The 16,879-nt window shown below is 57.6% G+C and overlaps 1 protein-coding gene across 1 annotated transcript; it reads right to left on the reverse strand.

Moving 5' to 3' along the window:
* Positions 1-252: 252 nt before the first annotated feature.
* HDAC11 (histone deacetylase 11) lies at positions 253-14,973 on the reverse strand. Its single transcript, XM_060110310.1, has 10 exons — positions 14,741-14,973; positions 13,622-13,770; positions 11,234-11,334; positions 5,964-6,080; positions 4,941-4,983; positions 4,609-4,685; positions 3,503-3,565; positions 3,163-3,259; positions 2,150-2,328; positions 253-1,955 (listed from the first exon to the last, which is right to left on the reverse strand). Coding segments are annotated over exons 1-10 (1,044 nt in total). The 5' UTR covers positions 14,743-14,973; the 3' UTR covers positions 253-1,739.
* Between the last annotated feature and the right edge of the window lie 1,906 nt (positions 14,974-16,879).

The raw sequence follows: 16,879 nt of genomic DNA on the forward strand, positions 1-16,879 counted from the left end.
TGAGCCTGCACTCTAGAGTCCACGAGCCACAACTACTGAGCCCGCGTGCCACAGCTACGGAAGCCCGCGCGCCTAGAGCCCGTGCTCTGCAACAAGAGAAGCCACCGCAATGAGAAGCCCGTGCACCGCAACGAAGAGTAGCCCCCGCTCGCCACAACTAGAGAAAGCCCACGCGCAGCAACGAAGACCCAATGCAGCCAAAAATAAAATTAATTAATTAATTAAAAAAAAAAAAAACACACGGCAGCCAGGTCGGATCAAAAGAGCCTTTATGGTTCTCTGGAGCGGAGGCTCCGTGGTGACAAGCCCGTCGCCACCTGCCCCCCAAGGCTGCAGGCCGTGTTGGAGGTCAGGTGGTGTTAGGTGCCTCGAGTTCTCGTTGCAGGGACCAAGGGCAGGGGCGGGGCAGGGGCGGGGCAGTTGGGGCGTCCAAGCCGTAATTAGTGCCTCGGGTCTGGTCCGGGAGTTCAGCGTGTTTGACGCTTGGTGATCTTGGAACCCTTCCTGCCCCGCCCCCTCCAGCAGAGGGAGCGGCGAGGGGGGTGTGAGGGAGAAGGTAGGAGAATTCAGGAGACCCCCAGATGGCAATGAGCACAAGTCCCGTGGGGGGTGGGGGGGTTGATCAGGGACGGCCCTGTTTCCCTCCCCACCCGCTTTGACCACTAAGAACACACCCAGGCAACGGAGCAGTGGACTCTCCCCCCAACCCCCAGCTTCCTGGGGGTCCTAAGCATCCCCTTCAGAGTAGAGCTGACGACAAGGTCAGGGCCCACCTGGGCAGAGCACATCAGGGCCTGGCATTTCGGACGAGCCCAGTGGAGGCTGCAGCTCCCGCCGGGGCCCCGCCCCAGCCCCTACGCGTACAGCCCGCAGGCCGGGATGATGGAGACCCTCTGGTCCCCTCCAGCAACGCCAGCCTGGCCTCGCCAGCGCCTCAGTCCCCACCTGGGCCTCGGGGCCTGCGGGACCCAGCTTGGCCACCTGTCCCTCCCCAATTACCTGGTCCAGGCCTCACCTTCCTCTGTCCCTCAAGCCTCCAGAGCTAAGGCCTGTCCCTGAGCCAAGCGTTCTTTTCCCCAAACCCGGCGCTCTCCCTGGACGGGCAAGATGCTGCTGAAGCAGGGGTTTGGGGCTCCTCAGGCCTCCCCGCCCCTCCCCACCAGGGCAGGGCTCTGGGACAGCAGGTCCAGCCCTCGCTTTATTGAAGGAGAAGCCAGATGGGAAAACCCACCTGCATCCCCTTCCCTGCCGCGCCCTCACATCCAGGACCAGGGCCCCTGCCTGCTGGCTGGGAATCCAGGGATCCCAGACGCCTGGCTCCAGCCCCGCTCAGGTCTCCCACCCCTGAAGGGAGGAGGTGAGGGTGCAGAAGAGGAGGGAGGGGGCCCAACTGTGGAAGAGGTGGAAGCTTCCTTGGTCTGAAACGGTCGCACTGTTTTGAAAACAAGAACACACCCCCCGGGGGCCCTCCCTGCACCTGGGAGCTTCAGCTGCCCTCCTCCCTCCTGGGAGAACTGCCGCCTCCTCAGGGCCTGGTCAGGCCGTGACCGTGACCGTGTGGGTCCTGCTGGGACTCGGGCCCTGCCCTCCGCCCCCACCCACAGAAGGGCCCGGAGACCGCGACACCCAGTGGGGAGAGTGCAGCTGCGCGCGAGGTCCCCCCCTCATTTGGAAAAGGAGGAGCACTGAGGGGCAGGTGGACGGGCGGGCAGGTGGGCGGCAGGCAGAGGGCAGTGTGGTCAGGGCACCTCCAGGGGCAGCAGGGGTGCGTCTGAGTTCTGTGCTGAGACGTTGGCTGACTGGGGCCCGATGAGCCCCTGGCCATACAAATTAAGGATGGAGTCGGCAATGATGCGGGCTGTACGCTTCTGGTACCCGCCCGAGGTCACCATGAGGATGGGCACCTGGTGGCCTCGGACCAGCCGGAACACCAGCTCATCCCGCTTCACGACACCCTGGTGTGGGGGATGGGGAAGGCTGGCTCAGGCAGTCCCAGATCCTGGAAGGTCCTGCCACAGGTCTAACCCTGTTCCAGACTGCTGCTGCTTTTACCCTTCCCCTCTGGCTTCAAGAGAAGCCCCTGTGCGGCCCACCTTCCCTGCTGCTGCTGTGTCCCCGGAGCCTCCCCTGCCCCAGGGTCCGGAGGTACCTGCGGACTGATGGCCAGCCCCCCGAGGCGGTCCCCCTCCAGGACGTCAGTGCCCGCGTTGTACACCACCACGTCGGGCGGGTGCTCCTGGAGGGCTTTCTCCAGGTTCCTCTCCACCGTCCTCAGGTACTCGTCATCCTCCGTGCCCCAGTCCAGCTCCACCTTCCGCCTGATGGCCTCTGCGAGGGAGACAGAAGCAGCCCCGGTGTGCAGATGTGGGAAACCGAGGCTGGCGAGGACGAGCGCGGCCCATCTCCCCACCCGACTCCCCGGTGCTCGACCTCTCACTCACCCAACACGAAGCTAAAAAAAGAGCACACGAGCTGCAAGGGGGACCCAGAGGAAAAGAAGGGGCATCACAGAGGAAACACTGCCCTGGGGATTCAGGGACCCAGGTCGGCTGTCTGAGCCCAGTGTCTCCGTAAGCCCTTGCCTGGATGCACGGACACCCCATGTGCCCTTGGGTCCAAATCCAGAACATCTGACATGCAGTTCAGAAATGGGTCCCTGGGGCGGCACAGTGGCCGATGTACCCACAGCAGAACCGCCAGCACTTACTGCATACATGTCCCCTCCCCACAGGGTGGGCAGGTCCCTGTGTTTCCAAAGCTCATCTGAGAGTCTCTACCTTTTAATGAATCCACCTGCATTTACTTAGTAACTATTATATTTGAACTGATTTCTGCCATCTTATTTTATATTTTCTATTTATGTATTTTTCCTTCTTTTTTCTTTTTTGTCCTTCCCTGTTTTTGACCAGACAGCTGCATACCTAGGAGAAAAGTCTACTTTAGTCTTCTGATGGTTACCCCAATAGAAGGACTCACAGTGTTTATGTGGTCTTGGGTGGGTCAAGTGACCTTTTTAGGTCTCTGTTTCCTCATCTCCCCCTCGCGGGGATGCTGAGGATAAATAAACGAAGGGACCTCTGTAGGCCCCAGCATGTAGGAAATGCCCCGGAGAGAGCCCCATCCAAGCAAGAGGCCCTGGGGCTGAGGGACAGGGCAGCTTACGCTTGGCAAAGCGGTCCCCGGGGTAGATGTGGCGGTTGTAAACGTCCATGATGTACACACGCTTGTCGCCCATGAAGTCCCGCTCGTGCCCGTTGCCCTGTGGGGAACACGCGGAAGTCACTCACAGGCAGGTGCCCCGGGAAAGGTACCCCCAACCACACCCCAGGAAACACCCCACGTGCCCGGGTGCGGGTGGCAGAGGCCCCGCCTGGGGCTCGGGGGATGTTCCTGGGGGAGGGGAGCCCACAGCACGCTGTCGCGCGTCAGAGGCAGCTGGGGAGTGTGGGGAGGTGGCCTGGGGGGCGGGCCTGTGGGACCCTAGGCCCCGCGAGGCACTCACCTGATGGGCATCGAGATCAACGATGGTGGCTCTGGAGACACCCTCCACTCGCTCAAACAGAAACTGCCCAGGGCGGGAGAGGGGAGAGCGGAGAGGTAAGGGCCACACAGGCCAGAGGACACAGTCCTGCAGGGGCTCCCGCTTAGCGAGGGGGTGGGCCGAAGCCTGTACATGCTTATGGGAGATCAGGCCACCAGGCAGAGCCCTGGGGAGCTGTGTGGCTCCGGAGAAGCCTGTGTGAGTATTCAGGGAAGGCTCCCTGGAGGGGCACGTGCTGTGCCCTGAAGGGCCAGAGGTGAGGAGGTTGAGGGTTGGCCCTCCGCGACAGCTCAGGATTCCCAGGGAAATGCGTGGGGTGCAGAGCGGGGAACCCCCCTCAAGGCTGTGCCTGGCACTTCATTCTGCCATCTCCGCCTTCCTACACGGCCCAGCCCTAAAGCCTCCTCCTCTGAGCAGCCCTCCTTCCCCCCGCCTCCAAGAAGGTCTCCTTGCGTCCCCCTCTCCGAATGACCAGGGTCTGCTCACTTGTCCCTCCTCCGCATTAGTCCCCGTGCCCTGTGGGGACAGGAGCCACGGGGCCCATGCCGACCCCCAGCACAAGGCCAGGCGTGGGTGCTGAGGCCGCGCTGCGGTCTGACAGACGTGGAGACCGCTGCCAGCTCGGCCCCTCCCGGCTGTGCCCTCGCCCCTCTGGGCCCATTTCCTCGTCTCCTCATCCTGTAAAACGTGAGGATGCAGGGGCGAGCCCTGGAGAACGGAGGCGGCCACAGGGCCGGGCCCGTGGTAAATGCCAGCTGTTGTCACCGCCATCAGGGTCATTATTTCTATCTCGGTCTCACCCTTCTCATAATTTTATATTGACATGGAAGCTGTTCCCCTCGGTCCCCTGCCACTGTTGAAGGCTGTCACCTCTGAACCATCTCAGGCAACATGAAAAAGCAAGTGTCAGATCTGGGTTTGGGTCCCAGCCCGGTTGAGGGACCCGGGCGAGCTCCCGCCCCTTCTGGGCCTCAGCTGCCTTCTCTACAATACAGGGTGAGCACACCAGATTGGGGGATTCCAGGGAAGCTCTCGGAGGCGACCCCCCAACATGCTCTCGGGCACACCTTGATGGCGAGCGTGATGTCTGCGTAGGCGCAGAAGCCCCCGCCCCGGTCGCTGGAGCAGTGGTGGAAGCCGCCGCCTGCGAGGACAGCCGAGGTGTTGCCAGGGCCAGGCTCAAGGCCCAGACACCCCCCTCCCACCTTCCTCCCAGGGCCCCCTCCCCGCTCAGCTCCCAGGGACGGCTCCGGCTCCAGGTTGCCTAAGTCAGCTGACCGCGCGTGGGCACGTCACCATCCCTGGGTCAGGAGGCAGCTTTGCCATCGTGGCCACCCCCGTCCACAGTGGCACCAGAGCTGCTGCCCCCAGGACCCAGGCCAGGCCACGGGGCACTCACCTATGTTGATGGCCCAGCCTCGCTCCACGGCCAGCTTCCCCGCCTTTGGAAACAAGCACAGGATGAGGGGTGCGGGCGGCCACTGCCTTCACTTACTTATTCATTGAATCACTCACCCCATAAACACCATTTCCAGCCAGCTCCAAGGTGGGGATGAGCTGGGAGGTGGGATACAGGAAGCACCCACCCACCCCCAGCAAACCCCGAACTGGCTGGCTTATGAGACATGTGTAAGCCCCTGTGCAATTTGGTGAGGAAACTGGAGGAAATCAAAGTTCAGCTCTTAGGATGGAACGTGAGCTGACAAGGATTCTCAGGTAGCTTTTAAAGGGAAAATGGACAAATTTTTGTTCCTGGAAATACTGTCGCCTTAATACTGAAATCTTGTAGGAAATCATAATTTTGGGGTAAGCAGTAATATTCTAATAAACTTTCAAAATGCACAAATTTGCAAAGCTAAAAAGAAAACTACAGGGGTCAGCAGGTATTGATGCCTGTCTGGGTTAGATCATTGTACATTCAAATCATTTCAGCTCCTCGACCTCCAATCAACTCAGCAGTCTGTGGCGAATTTTAGAGGAAACTACACACAGAATGTGAAACCCAGTTTTGCTGCAAGTGTTTGTGATGGTCACACCCATGATGGGAGGGAGGGGCACCATCCATCGCTGACGTCATAGGGGTTTGTTTCCATCTGAAATTTGAGTAGCTCAGAGTCACAGTTTTAGGACATACTCTCCGGGGGGTGAGGATACATCTTATACACCAGCAAAGACGGTAACTCTAACAGGTGGTCTTGAGGGCAGAACAGTGAATTCTAATGTCCTAGCCAGACAGGAGAGGCTTTGGAAGACAGAGTTCTTTCTGCCGCCTTGAGGAATATTTAGGATTTTGCTCAACTACTCAGCAGCACAAGGCATTCTATATGGAGAGCCCAGGGTGGGCAAAGACCCAGGGTGGGAAGGAGCCTGGGGTGGAGGGCCCAGCCCAGCCGCTGCTCCCCCCCGCCAGCTTCCCACCTACCATTATGGTTCCTCCCGTCTGGGTCCGGAGGGGCTTCAGCACCTTCCTCTGTACCAGGAAGTTGGGCAGGAAGATGACAGGGGGGATTTCTGTGATGGTTGCGACAGCAAAGGACCACTGTGGAAAGAGATGCGGGCCATTGGCCTCCCTCTGCCTGGTGAGCCCAGAGGCAGCAGTGGGGAAGCAGATTCCCCCTGGGCCAGCTTTGGGGGGGTGGGGGCGGGGGGGGGACTCCGGGCGAGCGCAGCTCCTTGGGTGAGAAATGGGAGCTCCCACCGTGGCTGAGCTTTGGGCTCAGTACAGAGATGCTCACAACCGCACTCTCCTTGAAGCTAAGTCAGCCCTCGGTCCTCGGGCTCCAAGGCCCTCGGCTGCCCTCTCGTGCCCAGAAGGAGAGCTGCAGGGGACTCCAGGTCACCACGGAGCCCACCCAGAACTGGCCCAGCCCGCCCACTGCACAGAGGGGTACCGAGGCCCCGGAGAGGCGGGGGGCTGGGGGGAGGATCTTTCCTTCCAAGGCCACAGGGAGTCACTGACGGAGCCAGGACTGGACGCCCAGGGCTCCTCTCTCCAGGCACCGCACAGCCTCTCCATCCACGGGGAATCAGTCATCCCTTCAAATGGGGCTGGATGTCCTCATCCTCCACTGCTGAGGCAGGAGGGTCTGGGGCACCCAGAAGGCGTCTGCACCAAGATAAGGACACAGCCTTCCCTATAACCTCCTGAGCCCTGGGCAAGCATCCATGCACCCCTCTCCTAGACCATCTCCTGCCTGCCTGGGAACGCCCGAGGTCCAGACCCTGCTCTGCACTGACTCCAAGCAGAGCCCTGGAGGGGCCCCGGCACTTGGTAGATATTTACTAAGCGCCTGCTAGGCTGCAGGTCCCAAGAAGGCACTACTCCTGGCCTCACGGACACATAGCAGCCTAGCGGGGAGGTGCTGATATGCAACACGACAGCCTTGCTGGGGAGAGGGAGAACATGGTCTGGCTGGACAGCTGCAAGATGTGTGTGTGTGTGTGTGTGTGTGTGTGTGTGTGTTTGTGCACACATGCATAGGTGTGCATATGCACGTGCATTCGTGTGTATGCGTGTGTGGTAGGGGGCAGACCCAGAGAGGGGAAGACGGCCAGCTCCACCCATCTGTCCCGCCAAGCCCTTCACCCAGCACTGGTCCGGCACACGTGAGGCAGGGAACCACTGTTCGCTACGAGTAAGTGAGCAACGAGCCCCTGAAGGAAAACACCTGAGTCGCTGCCCCCCTCCCACCCTCAGCAAGCCAGCAGGGGACAGAGAATGAAAGAGGAAGCCATAGCCCCAGACAGAAATTAAGAAAGCAATTTCACTTACAACACCTTCAAAAAGAATAAATTTACCAAGCAGGTATAAGACTCATACACGGAAAACTACAAAACGCCGCTGAAAGAACTTAAAGAAGATCTAAGTAAGTGGAAAGACATCTTGTGTTCATGGGCTGGAAGACCTAACATTGTAAAGATGTCAGTTCTCTCCTAATTCATGTACAGATGCACAATCCCTGCCAAAATCCCGATGGCCTTTTTTTTTTTTCTCTGCAGAAATGGAGAAGCTGATCCTGTAACCCCGGGCGTCCTATTTCCCTGGGACTCTCTGAGACTCGTCCCCCCCCAGCTGCTCCGTGGCACACACGGGGGCCTGTGTCTCTTCTCCCACAGACGCCGGGTACTGTGAGGGCAACAATGAGGCCCAAGTTGTGCCCAGACTCCCTGGAGCTCCAGCCACAATTTCTGGGACATCCTTGGCATCCTTGGCTTCCTTGGCTTGCAGACCCCACACCCGATCTAAACAAAAGAAAATCCTATTGTTCCAACTTCATAACAAACCCCAAGTTCTGCCACGTACCCCCCCCCCGCCCCCCGCCGCCAGGCCACAGCTGCTTCCAGCCTCATCTGAGAGGCCGGGCTCTCTCACCAGGATCATTGCAACCACCTGCTCCCTCCCAGGCTCCCTGCTTTTGTTCTGACAGACTGGTCTCAACCATTCCCATCACAGCTGCCAAGCAATCCTGTTAAAATCTAGGTCAGATCATGTCCCCCTGCTTGAAACACTCCTGGGCTCCCACCTCCTTCAGAGCAAAGCCACAGCGACCACAGGCCCTCCGTGGTCTGGCCCCGATCATTTTCCGACCCCACCTCTTACCGTCTCCCTCCCATTCCTCCGATCCAGTCGCTTAGTCCTCGCTGCTGCTGGAACACACTGAAGATACTCCTGCCTCAGGGCCTTTGCACTTGCTGATCCTTCTGCTCAGAATGCCCTACCCCCAGATGCCCACCGAGCCCACTCCCTCAGGGCCCTCAGTCCACGGTCACATGGCAGTGAGACCCCCGGCCTATTTTGAAGGGCGGTCCTCCCCACCCCCTTTCCCGCTGTCCTTTCCCCAAGGCACTGAGCGCCTTTTAACACACCAACTCCGTCCCATCAAGAGAGGGATTCAGTCTCTTTTGTTCCGCCATCACCCTGCACCCAGAGCAGAGCCTGGTGCTCTAAACACTCGCTACATAAATGTGTCCCGAGCACTGCCCAGCGCAGGGTACACAGGGACTACATGTCGGTCTGCGTCCCACCACCCAGCGCCCCACGGCAAACTGTCACAGAGTCAGCACAAGGCAGGAGCCTGGCCCTGGCCCGACCCAAACCCCACCCTCAGTGGGGCCGACTCTGGGCCTTGCACACAGCAGGCGCTCAATAAACACTTGTTTCCCTGAATGGGCGTCATCTGGCAAACATCAGGCCACTGCACCTCCTTCAATGCCCAGTGTATTAAGCATTGAAGGCCACACCAGTGCAGGGCCAGGCATGAGCCCGGAACACGGGTATGGGGCAGTACGGGCAGGGCACACACAGGACCGCTGAGGAGAAGCAGCCCTGGGGGTCCTACAGCAGAGAAAAGAGAAAAGAAACGTCGTGGACATCAGGGGCGAGGGGGCTGTTCCCGAGAGCAGTCCCTAGACGCCAGACAATGCCTGGAACGTGCATGGGTCTCACCTGAGCGTCTGGGGCACATGACCCCACATCACTCTCCTGTGGTACCCGGAACAAAATCCAAACTCCTCCTGAGGCCTGCAGGGCTTGTGGACCAGGGCTGCTGGCCTCCCTGACCACATCACGTGCCACCTCAGCATTTCATTCCCTTCAACCTGGCCACTCAAGCAACCCTCTCCCCTTCTGGAGGCCAAGCCCCCTCCCTCTCCAGGCCTGAGACTCTGGACATTCTTCTTTTAAAACTCCACATGAGTATCACCTACTCCTCATTCTTTGATCTCTGCTCACACCTCACCTCCTCTGTGAGGCCCTCCCTGACTGCTCAAGCTAAACGAGCATACCTCTGCCTAATTACCGTTTTTTTTTTTTTCCCTTCATAGCCCTTGGTGCTCTCTGAAATGCTCTTGTACGGTTACTTCTTTATTTTCAGTCTTCTATAATGAAATACAAATCCATGGGAACAAGAAAACTTGCTTATTCTTTTTTTTTTTTTTTGCACCCAGTGCACAGTCAGTGTTTGATATAGACATGCTGCATGACTGAATACTTCTTCACCTTAGTAGGTCATGTGGAAATCATGTTTCTCCTTTTGCTCTGGCTGCCAGGGAGCTCCAAATACATGGCACAACCATAGCATCTTGGTTATGCTGGCATATCTGAATTCTCCTCCTGTCCTTGACCTCAATTTTCTATTTGGGGCTCTACTTGTTTGCATTATTGCTTATCACATAGTAAGCTGCCTTCAGGCTTCTGGGGTCCCAAGGCCAGGCATGCAGTCAGTCCCACACTGTTCCCTGAAAAGTCCCTCAAACGGATGGAGCCCTGGAGCCCATCCCCCATCCCCAGCATTATCCTGGCACTGGCTCCAGCCTGGCACCACTCTGTTCTGGTCTCTCCCTGCCCCCACCCTCACCCTCTGGACTCTGGCAGGCACGTCCTCCTGACCCAGCTGCTGGGCTGTGACCATGCATGTCTGGGCCCTGGGAAACCAGAGCAGCCAAGTGCTGGGCTTCGTGCCAAGGCCTCGCACACCTTGCTCTCCCGGGAGCCAGGTTTCAACCTCTTCCTGGTAATCTTTCATGAGCTCACACTGTCACGGATCCATCTAGAATTCTCACAGGTCAGGCCAGCGTGGAGGAGGACGGAGGGCAGCTTCCGTGGCCAGGAACCCAGAAGACCTGACCGGATGCCCTGCCTGGGGTCTCCCCCGGGCCTGCTGGACTTCCCAGGTGACCTTGAGCAGGTGGGGCCTCTTTCTGGGCCTAGGTGTTTCCACCTATGGGGGAGAAGCCTGGTGACCTCTGGCGCCCACTCTAGCTCTGAGTCTAAGATGAGTCCTGCTGGGAAGCCTAGCAGTCAGGGGTCAGGACTCCACGCCCTTGGGGACAGAGAACCTGTGGCATCCCTGACGCACCAGGTTCTGATGCTACCCCGAGCCCAGCCTGCCCTCTTCTCCCACACAGGGGACTGACTGAACGCCTCTACCCTCAGAACCACACTGACGAGAGCCATGCAGCTCCTCTAGGAGGAAGTCACCACGGGCAGACCCCATGTGGTCTGCAGGTGGGATTCAAAAATCTTCCAATGAGCTGCTACATTAAGAAATCAGGAACTGTCACTTAACGATCTGGATTTCTGGCTTCTCTTTGAAAGCTGGGCCCACGGTGGAGGCTGGGCTGCAGCCACCAGCTTGGGAAGGGTTGGAGCTCCAGTTGTCCCAGACACCACCCACCACTTGTTTATGTTCCCTGCTGGGCCCTGGGGCGTAAAAACTCGTTTTCAGCCCAACAGTTTCCAACCCGTCTTTAACTGCAGAAGCCCTTGAAACAGCATCTTATACTTTAGCCCAAGGTAAAAATAGGCCAAAGTGGAATAGCTTTGGTTGAATGGGGACAAGGGACTGGGGCCCCCCCACCCATCATCCCAGCAGGGGTCTTTGAGGCCTGTCCACATAGCACAGGTTGAAAGTCACTGAGGCAGAAGCCCAAAACCCCAATGAAGGTTCAACCCCAAGTGGCCATCCCTGCTTTCATACTCCCAAGGATGGGGAGCTCACTATCCCATGGAGTAGCCTAGCCCATCCCTGGTATCTGCCTTTCTAGGACACCTCTCTCCTGTTGGGGATCACAGACTCACATGCTCCCTCTGCATAGGGACAGGAATGGAGCCCGTCGAGGCTGTGCATCCCCAGGCAAAGCGGCCCCCTCCTCCAGCCCATCCTTCTGGCCGGCAGCCCCCAGGCCCTGTACCTTCAGCTCGTTGAGATAGCGTCTTGTGTGCACCACCAGCAGGTCTTCGTCCGAGGCCTCCCGTGCCTCCACCAGCATGCTGTCTGATAGAAGTTTCTCTTCTGAAACCACAAAGCAGGCCCCATGCATCCCTGCCGCCTCCAGGCCAGGCCCCCAGCCCCTCCCACAGGCTGCAGACTTGACCTCTGGCTGCCCTGCCCCAGGACAAGGTGGGCCCTGCTGGCTTGTGGGTGGTCTGAGAACGGGCCACCTCTCAGGCCAGTGGGGACAGCGGCCAGGCCCTCGGGCCAGGGGACATAGGACATTGTGCACAGCGATCCTCCTGTTTCCCGGGCCACTGACAGGCGGAGGCGAACTCAAGTGTGACTGAACACCTTTTAGAGGCAGGTGGCACACGGGTCATTAACGCTGACTCTCAAGGTGAGACAAAGTTCTTCTGATCGATTCTCCCTCCACCTTGGGATGACATCATGGGGGGTTTGGTATACGGGGGGCCTCTCTTTAACACCTGCCTGGCCCTTGCTCATCTCCCTTTTTTTAACCCCCCAAAAGGAGCAATCATTTTCACAGTCCGGGGCAACAGTAAGCTGCCTGAGCTGAAATAACACTGTTGTTTTCATTGCATTTATTTTTTACCATGACCTTCTATTTATGGCAAATGAAACTGGCTTCCTCCTTTTAGATGACATCATGTTTCCTTTTAAAACAGGTTTATTTAAGTTTCTTAGAACGAAGGCTAAGTCAATAAAAACTATGAAGTAAATAATGGAACAGGTGGTATGAGGCGATGGCAAGGTCCCAAGAGTGGTTTGCAAATGACTGATGTTTGGGAAAAACCGTGTTATTTCATTACCACATACGCATACACCAGACAAGACTTGCTCCTTTTTGCAACAGAAGAAATAAGGCAGAGAGGAGGAAGTGCTCTAGGGCACAGTGACAACAGGACGATGATGCTCTGGTTCTAGGGAAATCGAAGGACAAGGGGGACCTGTGCTACTGTGTCACTCTTAGAAACCAACCCTGGTAGAAACCAACTAGTTCCATACATTTCTCACAAAGAGCTCCACATATAGCAGGTATCCCCCACCCCAAACACTTCATGGCTCCCCACTGGCTTCCGGCAAGGAACCAGCTCTTTTCTTGGTGGTACCCAAGGCCCTTCACCATGTGGCCCTGGCTCCTTTCCACCCACATCCTCAGAGGGAACTCAGGAAAATGGTCAGCTCAGAGTGAGGGGGACAAGGAACCCTTATGTTGCGCTACTGGGTGACACAGGAGCCCAAGAAGGGGCAATGAACAGACTCAGGACCACTGGAAACAGAGCGTAAAGGACCACAGTCAGGAAGGCATGAGAACAGCCAGGGGACAGGCAGGATGGCTCCGCTCACCTCACCAGAGCTCTTGCCATGGCTGCACACCACTTGTACTCTTTTCTACTTAATATTTTTCTTTGAATACGCACTCTGGTGACTATTGCAAGTGGAAAATCAGTATCACTTGCCATAAACAGAAGTTAACCAAAAATAAAAACAAAAATACAAAAACAAATAACAGTGTTATTAATCTCTAATTTGATTCTATTTTCTGCCAGGTGCAGAGGCTGAGGCTCGCTGTAGATTTGTTAAAAAGGGTGGTGGGCTTAGGTGTTAAAGATGGGCTAGCCCCAAAGTGAAACTTCCCCCAGGGTGTCATCAGAGGGATTGTGCGATTTAAAGATATGCAATGTTTCATCCTATGCCAGGTAACATTTCAGGTAATATTTCCTACTTCCCTCAGTTAAAGAACCCACAATACATGGAACTAGAATATTTTTTTTCACCAGCCTACTGTGATGCCTGAATTTTCCACATGAAACAGACCCCTAGATTACAAACCACAAATGAAACAACGTGCTCCCCAGAGCACCACCCCACTCAGGGGATGAGCCATGAAGCGGATGAGCCTGGGGCTCTGAGGTCCAGGCCCCATTCTCCCACTCAATAGCTGTGTGCCTTTGGGCACATTTTCTAACTCACTGGGCCTCAAGTTCCTTCATTTGTAATCCGTGAGGTTGGAGCAAAGGTTGTCCACTTCCCGGACTCTCGGAGCTTGTGGGCTATGGACAAGGCATTCCTCCAAGCATCAGCTCCCCTTCTACTGGATCTCCAGGGGCAGAGACAGGACTTAGGGCCACAGCGATGGAGAGCCAGTGAAGGTGTGATACGGGGGCATATCATGCTTAGAAGTCTGTGTTGGAAAGATCCTTTTGACAGAACGGGTGGGAGGCTGTCTCAGGGCTGACACTGGAGGTGGGAGGGCCTGACGCTTGTGTCAGGGAAAGAGCAGCAGGTGGTGGCAGATGGGCTGGAGAAAGCAGATGTAGGGTCCGAGCGGGGCCTTCCATACCTTTTAGGAAGCTGATCACTTTGCCCCATTTTCCTGCATCAAAGGGGTGCAGCTTCTCCAGGCCCAGGAAGGTTATGTTGTAGCGCGGCGAGTACACGATGGGCCAGCGTGACTCCGGCACATGCTGGTACAGCTGGGTTGGGTGTGGCCTTCCATGGGCACAGGGACAGACATGCACAGACATGAACAGCCTCACTGTGGGAAGCAGCTTCCCCTTCTGCGCCAGCAGGCTTGGATTGAGCAGACAGCCCTGACCCAGTACCACCAGCTCCCTCGGTGGCAGAAAAAGGGCCACTTACCAACAGCAACAACAGTAATAATAGCGGCTCCTTACTGAGCTCCCTGAACCATTCAACCCAATCCTCTCAGCAGCCCTGGGGGGTAGGCACCACCATCCCACCGGAGGCTCGGGGAGGGAACCAGGTGTGCCCAAGGTCACACGGGTCTGTGGAACAGCAGATGTGAACCCAGGTGTGTCTGGCTGTAAGGCCTCAGCACCTCACCTCCACATGATAACAATTACATCAACAGCTCTGTGGCCTTAGGCCTCGCTTTCCTCAACTGTAAAATGTGTGGCTGTTGAGAGGAATGAGATAATGCATTTAACAACTGAGCACAGAAAGCGCCCTTTCCCTGAGAGCTGAGGTGACAGGTCCCAGAAACAGCAGGTCGGAGCTCACGCAGGCTGCGGCCCAACCCGGAGCCAGGAATGGGGTCACCTCGGGCTCCGCCGCGCAGCTGGCCCCCATCACACCTCCGCAGCTGCCGCACAGGGAACAGCAACCCGGCTACCACTGCGGGGGCCTCCGCTTGGCTGGTGGGGCCCGAGGGCGGACGTCAGACCTGCGCTTGTAGCGAGCCCCCGCCGGGACGGCGCCCCGCGCCGGCGCCCTTCCCGTGGGCCGCAGATTAGCGGCGCTGGGCTGGTCCGGCACGCGGGGCCGGCCTGGCCACAAGAGGCCCGAGCGCCCCTCACCCGCCATATCTTGGCCCGCACCTGGCGGGCTCGCCCGGCAGCCCGCGCACTGGCGCTCCCGCCCACCGGGACCCCCGGGAGCCCTCCCGGGCTTGGCCCGGCGCCCCATCCCGCGCCCCCATCCCCGCCCCCGCCGCACTCACATGCCGGGGCCGGGCCCTCCCAGCGCTGCCACCACTCCGCGACCGGGCGGGCCGGGGAGCGGCCCCGCCCAGGACACGCCCCCGGCCTCGGCCGTCTCCCCTGGGGGCGGAGCTCCGAAGGCTCGGCTCCGCCCCGCCCCCACTCGCGCCTGCGTCAAAGAGGTCTGGAGACCCGAGCAGAGCGCCTCTGCGGGAAGGAGGCCACGCCGCCCAACGCCCTTCAGGCGCGAAGTTCCCCCTTCCTCAGACTAACACCCAGTGAGATCTCGCCCGGCTCGGAAGCCGCGCCCCTTATGGGGAGGGCCGCTCGTCCCAGAGTTAGAAGGGGAGGCATCGCCCCTCCCCATGGGAGGGGCCAGTCTATGCCCCGCCCCCGGCCGCCAGGCCTTCCTGCGCGGTCGCAAGGCTTGGACATCCTGGGTGTTAGGGACGCCGGGCTTCCCGGCGGACTCCGAGGCGGAACCGCTGTGTGGCCTTGGGCAAACGTCCGGGCTCTGGAATCTCTGTTTCCACGAGTAAAATGGGAAAGTGGGGGCCGTGTGTTCTGGCCCTGACATCTCAGACCTAATGGGATGCATGACCACACTGACTTGAGGCCATCCACTGCCCCCCACTGCCCAGCCCCATCTGGCGGCTCTGACATGAGACAAGCGCTCTCCACACAGTTCTTTAGGCTCTCTGAGCCTCAGTGACCTTATCAGTAGAACCAGACTGGTGATCCAGTCTTCAGGGTACAGTTGTTTATCTGCACACTACCCCCTCCCCCGCCCCGGGAAGCCAAGAGGAGCCGGGCGACAGCTGAGAGTGTCTTGGGGCTGGATCTTGGGAGGAGGCCCCAACAATAGAGCCCCAGAGGACAGAGACAATGGGCTTCTCTGTCGGCCCAGCTGACCCGCCCACCAAACAGAAGCAGCTGACCCCAGGGCTGCCAGGAGCAGGGCAGCTGAGATCCCTGGCGGCTGCGTGAGGTTGTCGGTGTGACGGGGCTGGAGGTGGGGGGGCACCATGAAGGGGAAGGGTACAGACGTTTGAACAGTGTCCTCCACGTGTCCATCACCTGATTGCACGATGACCCTGGATTCTCACAACCTAATCCTACGAGGGTTACCATCATCACCTTAATTTTATCATGAAGTAACTGAGGTTCAGGTCTGGATTAAACCCGCCTGCCTGCAGCGCTGTGGCCTTGGGTAACTGGCTTCGGCTCTCTGGTCCTTCATTTCTGTGTCTGAAAATGAAGTGATGCCTGCCCCTCCCTCCACCCATGAGGAGGCTGAGAGAATCCAAAGAGATAATCATGCTAATTATTATTTAAATAGCACATAGCTTGTGTTAGGTTCAATTCTAAAAGCTTTATGCTCATTTGATCCTTACAGCACCCCTAGGAGTGGAACTATGGTTATCCCCATTTTACAGATGAGGAAACTGGGGCTCAGAATGAAGTAATTTGCCCAAAGGTCAGGGATGTGGACAGATAAACTATAGCCACAGAAAGAAAAAGTTAATATTTAATAACAACAAGGGAGAAAGTGCACACAGGGGTCCTGTGTCATTGAGAGAGGCTGACTTCATCTCAGGAGCTTGCTCTGTGGTTTGGGAAGTCACGTGGATGAACCTCTTGTTGAGAGAACAAAGATCTGGGGCAGACTGGATCGGAGAGCTGAGGCCAAAAAGAGTGGGATTGCTCTGGGGAAGAGGGTTTTTTAAGTTGTGTCCTGTGTGGCTGAGAAGAGAGGGGGTCTGAGGAGCCCTGGGGCTTGAGAACACCTTCAAACCTCCATGCCAGCCTGGACCACCTACACACGCTATTACTTCTGGGAGAAATAAACTATGTTACTCATGCTGAGTGTTTGGGGGCCTCTTTGTTACAGAATCCTAGTCTCACCAACACACCACACTGGGACAAAGCAGCGAACCCAGCAGGCAAGATCTAAAAGGCTTTGTCAAGCTCACAAAGCTCACAGGTTAGAGGGAGAGACAAATCTTAACCTACCCAGGAAACAAATAATCATGATTACAAAGTGTCGAGAAGTGTTGTGAAAGGGACAAGGTGTGATGGTGAGAGAATGACGGGGCCCCTGATTTAGACAGTGATTAGGAAGGCCCCTTGGAAGAGATTATTATTTTTCACTTTTTGAC

The sequence above is a fragment of the Mesoplodon densirostris genome, chromosome 10 (assembly GCF_025265405.1).
Source record: "Mesoplodon densirostris isolate mMesDen1 chromosome 10, mMesDen1 primary haplotype, whole genome shotgun sequence".
Lineage (NCBI taxonomy): Eukaryota > Metazoa > Chordata > Mammalia > Artiodactyla > Ziphiidae > Mesoplodon > Mesoplodon densirostris.

Bases quoted from the DNA above. Each gene is read 5' to 3' on its own strand.
- HDAC11 (XM_060110310.1), bottom strand. The intron at 6,081-11,233 runs GTACAGGGCCTG...CTCTTTCCACAG, and splicing joins GCTATCTCAACGAGCTGAAG to TGGTCCTTTGCTGTCGCAAC. The intron at 3,566-4,608 runs GTGTGCCCGAGA...CGCCCTGGGCAG, and splicing joins ACATCACGCTCGCCATCAAG to TTTCTGTTTGAGCGAGTGGA.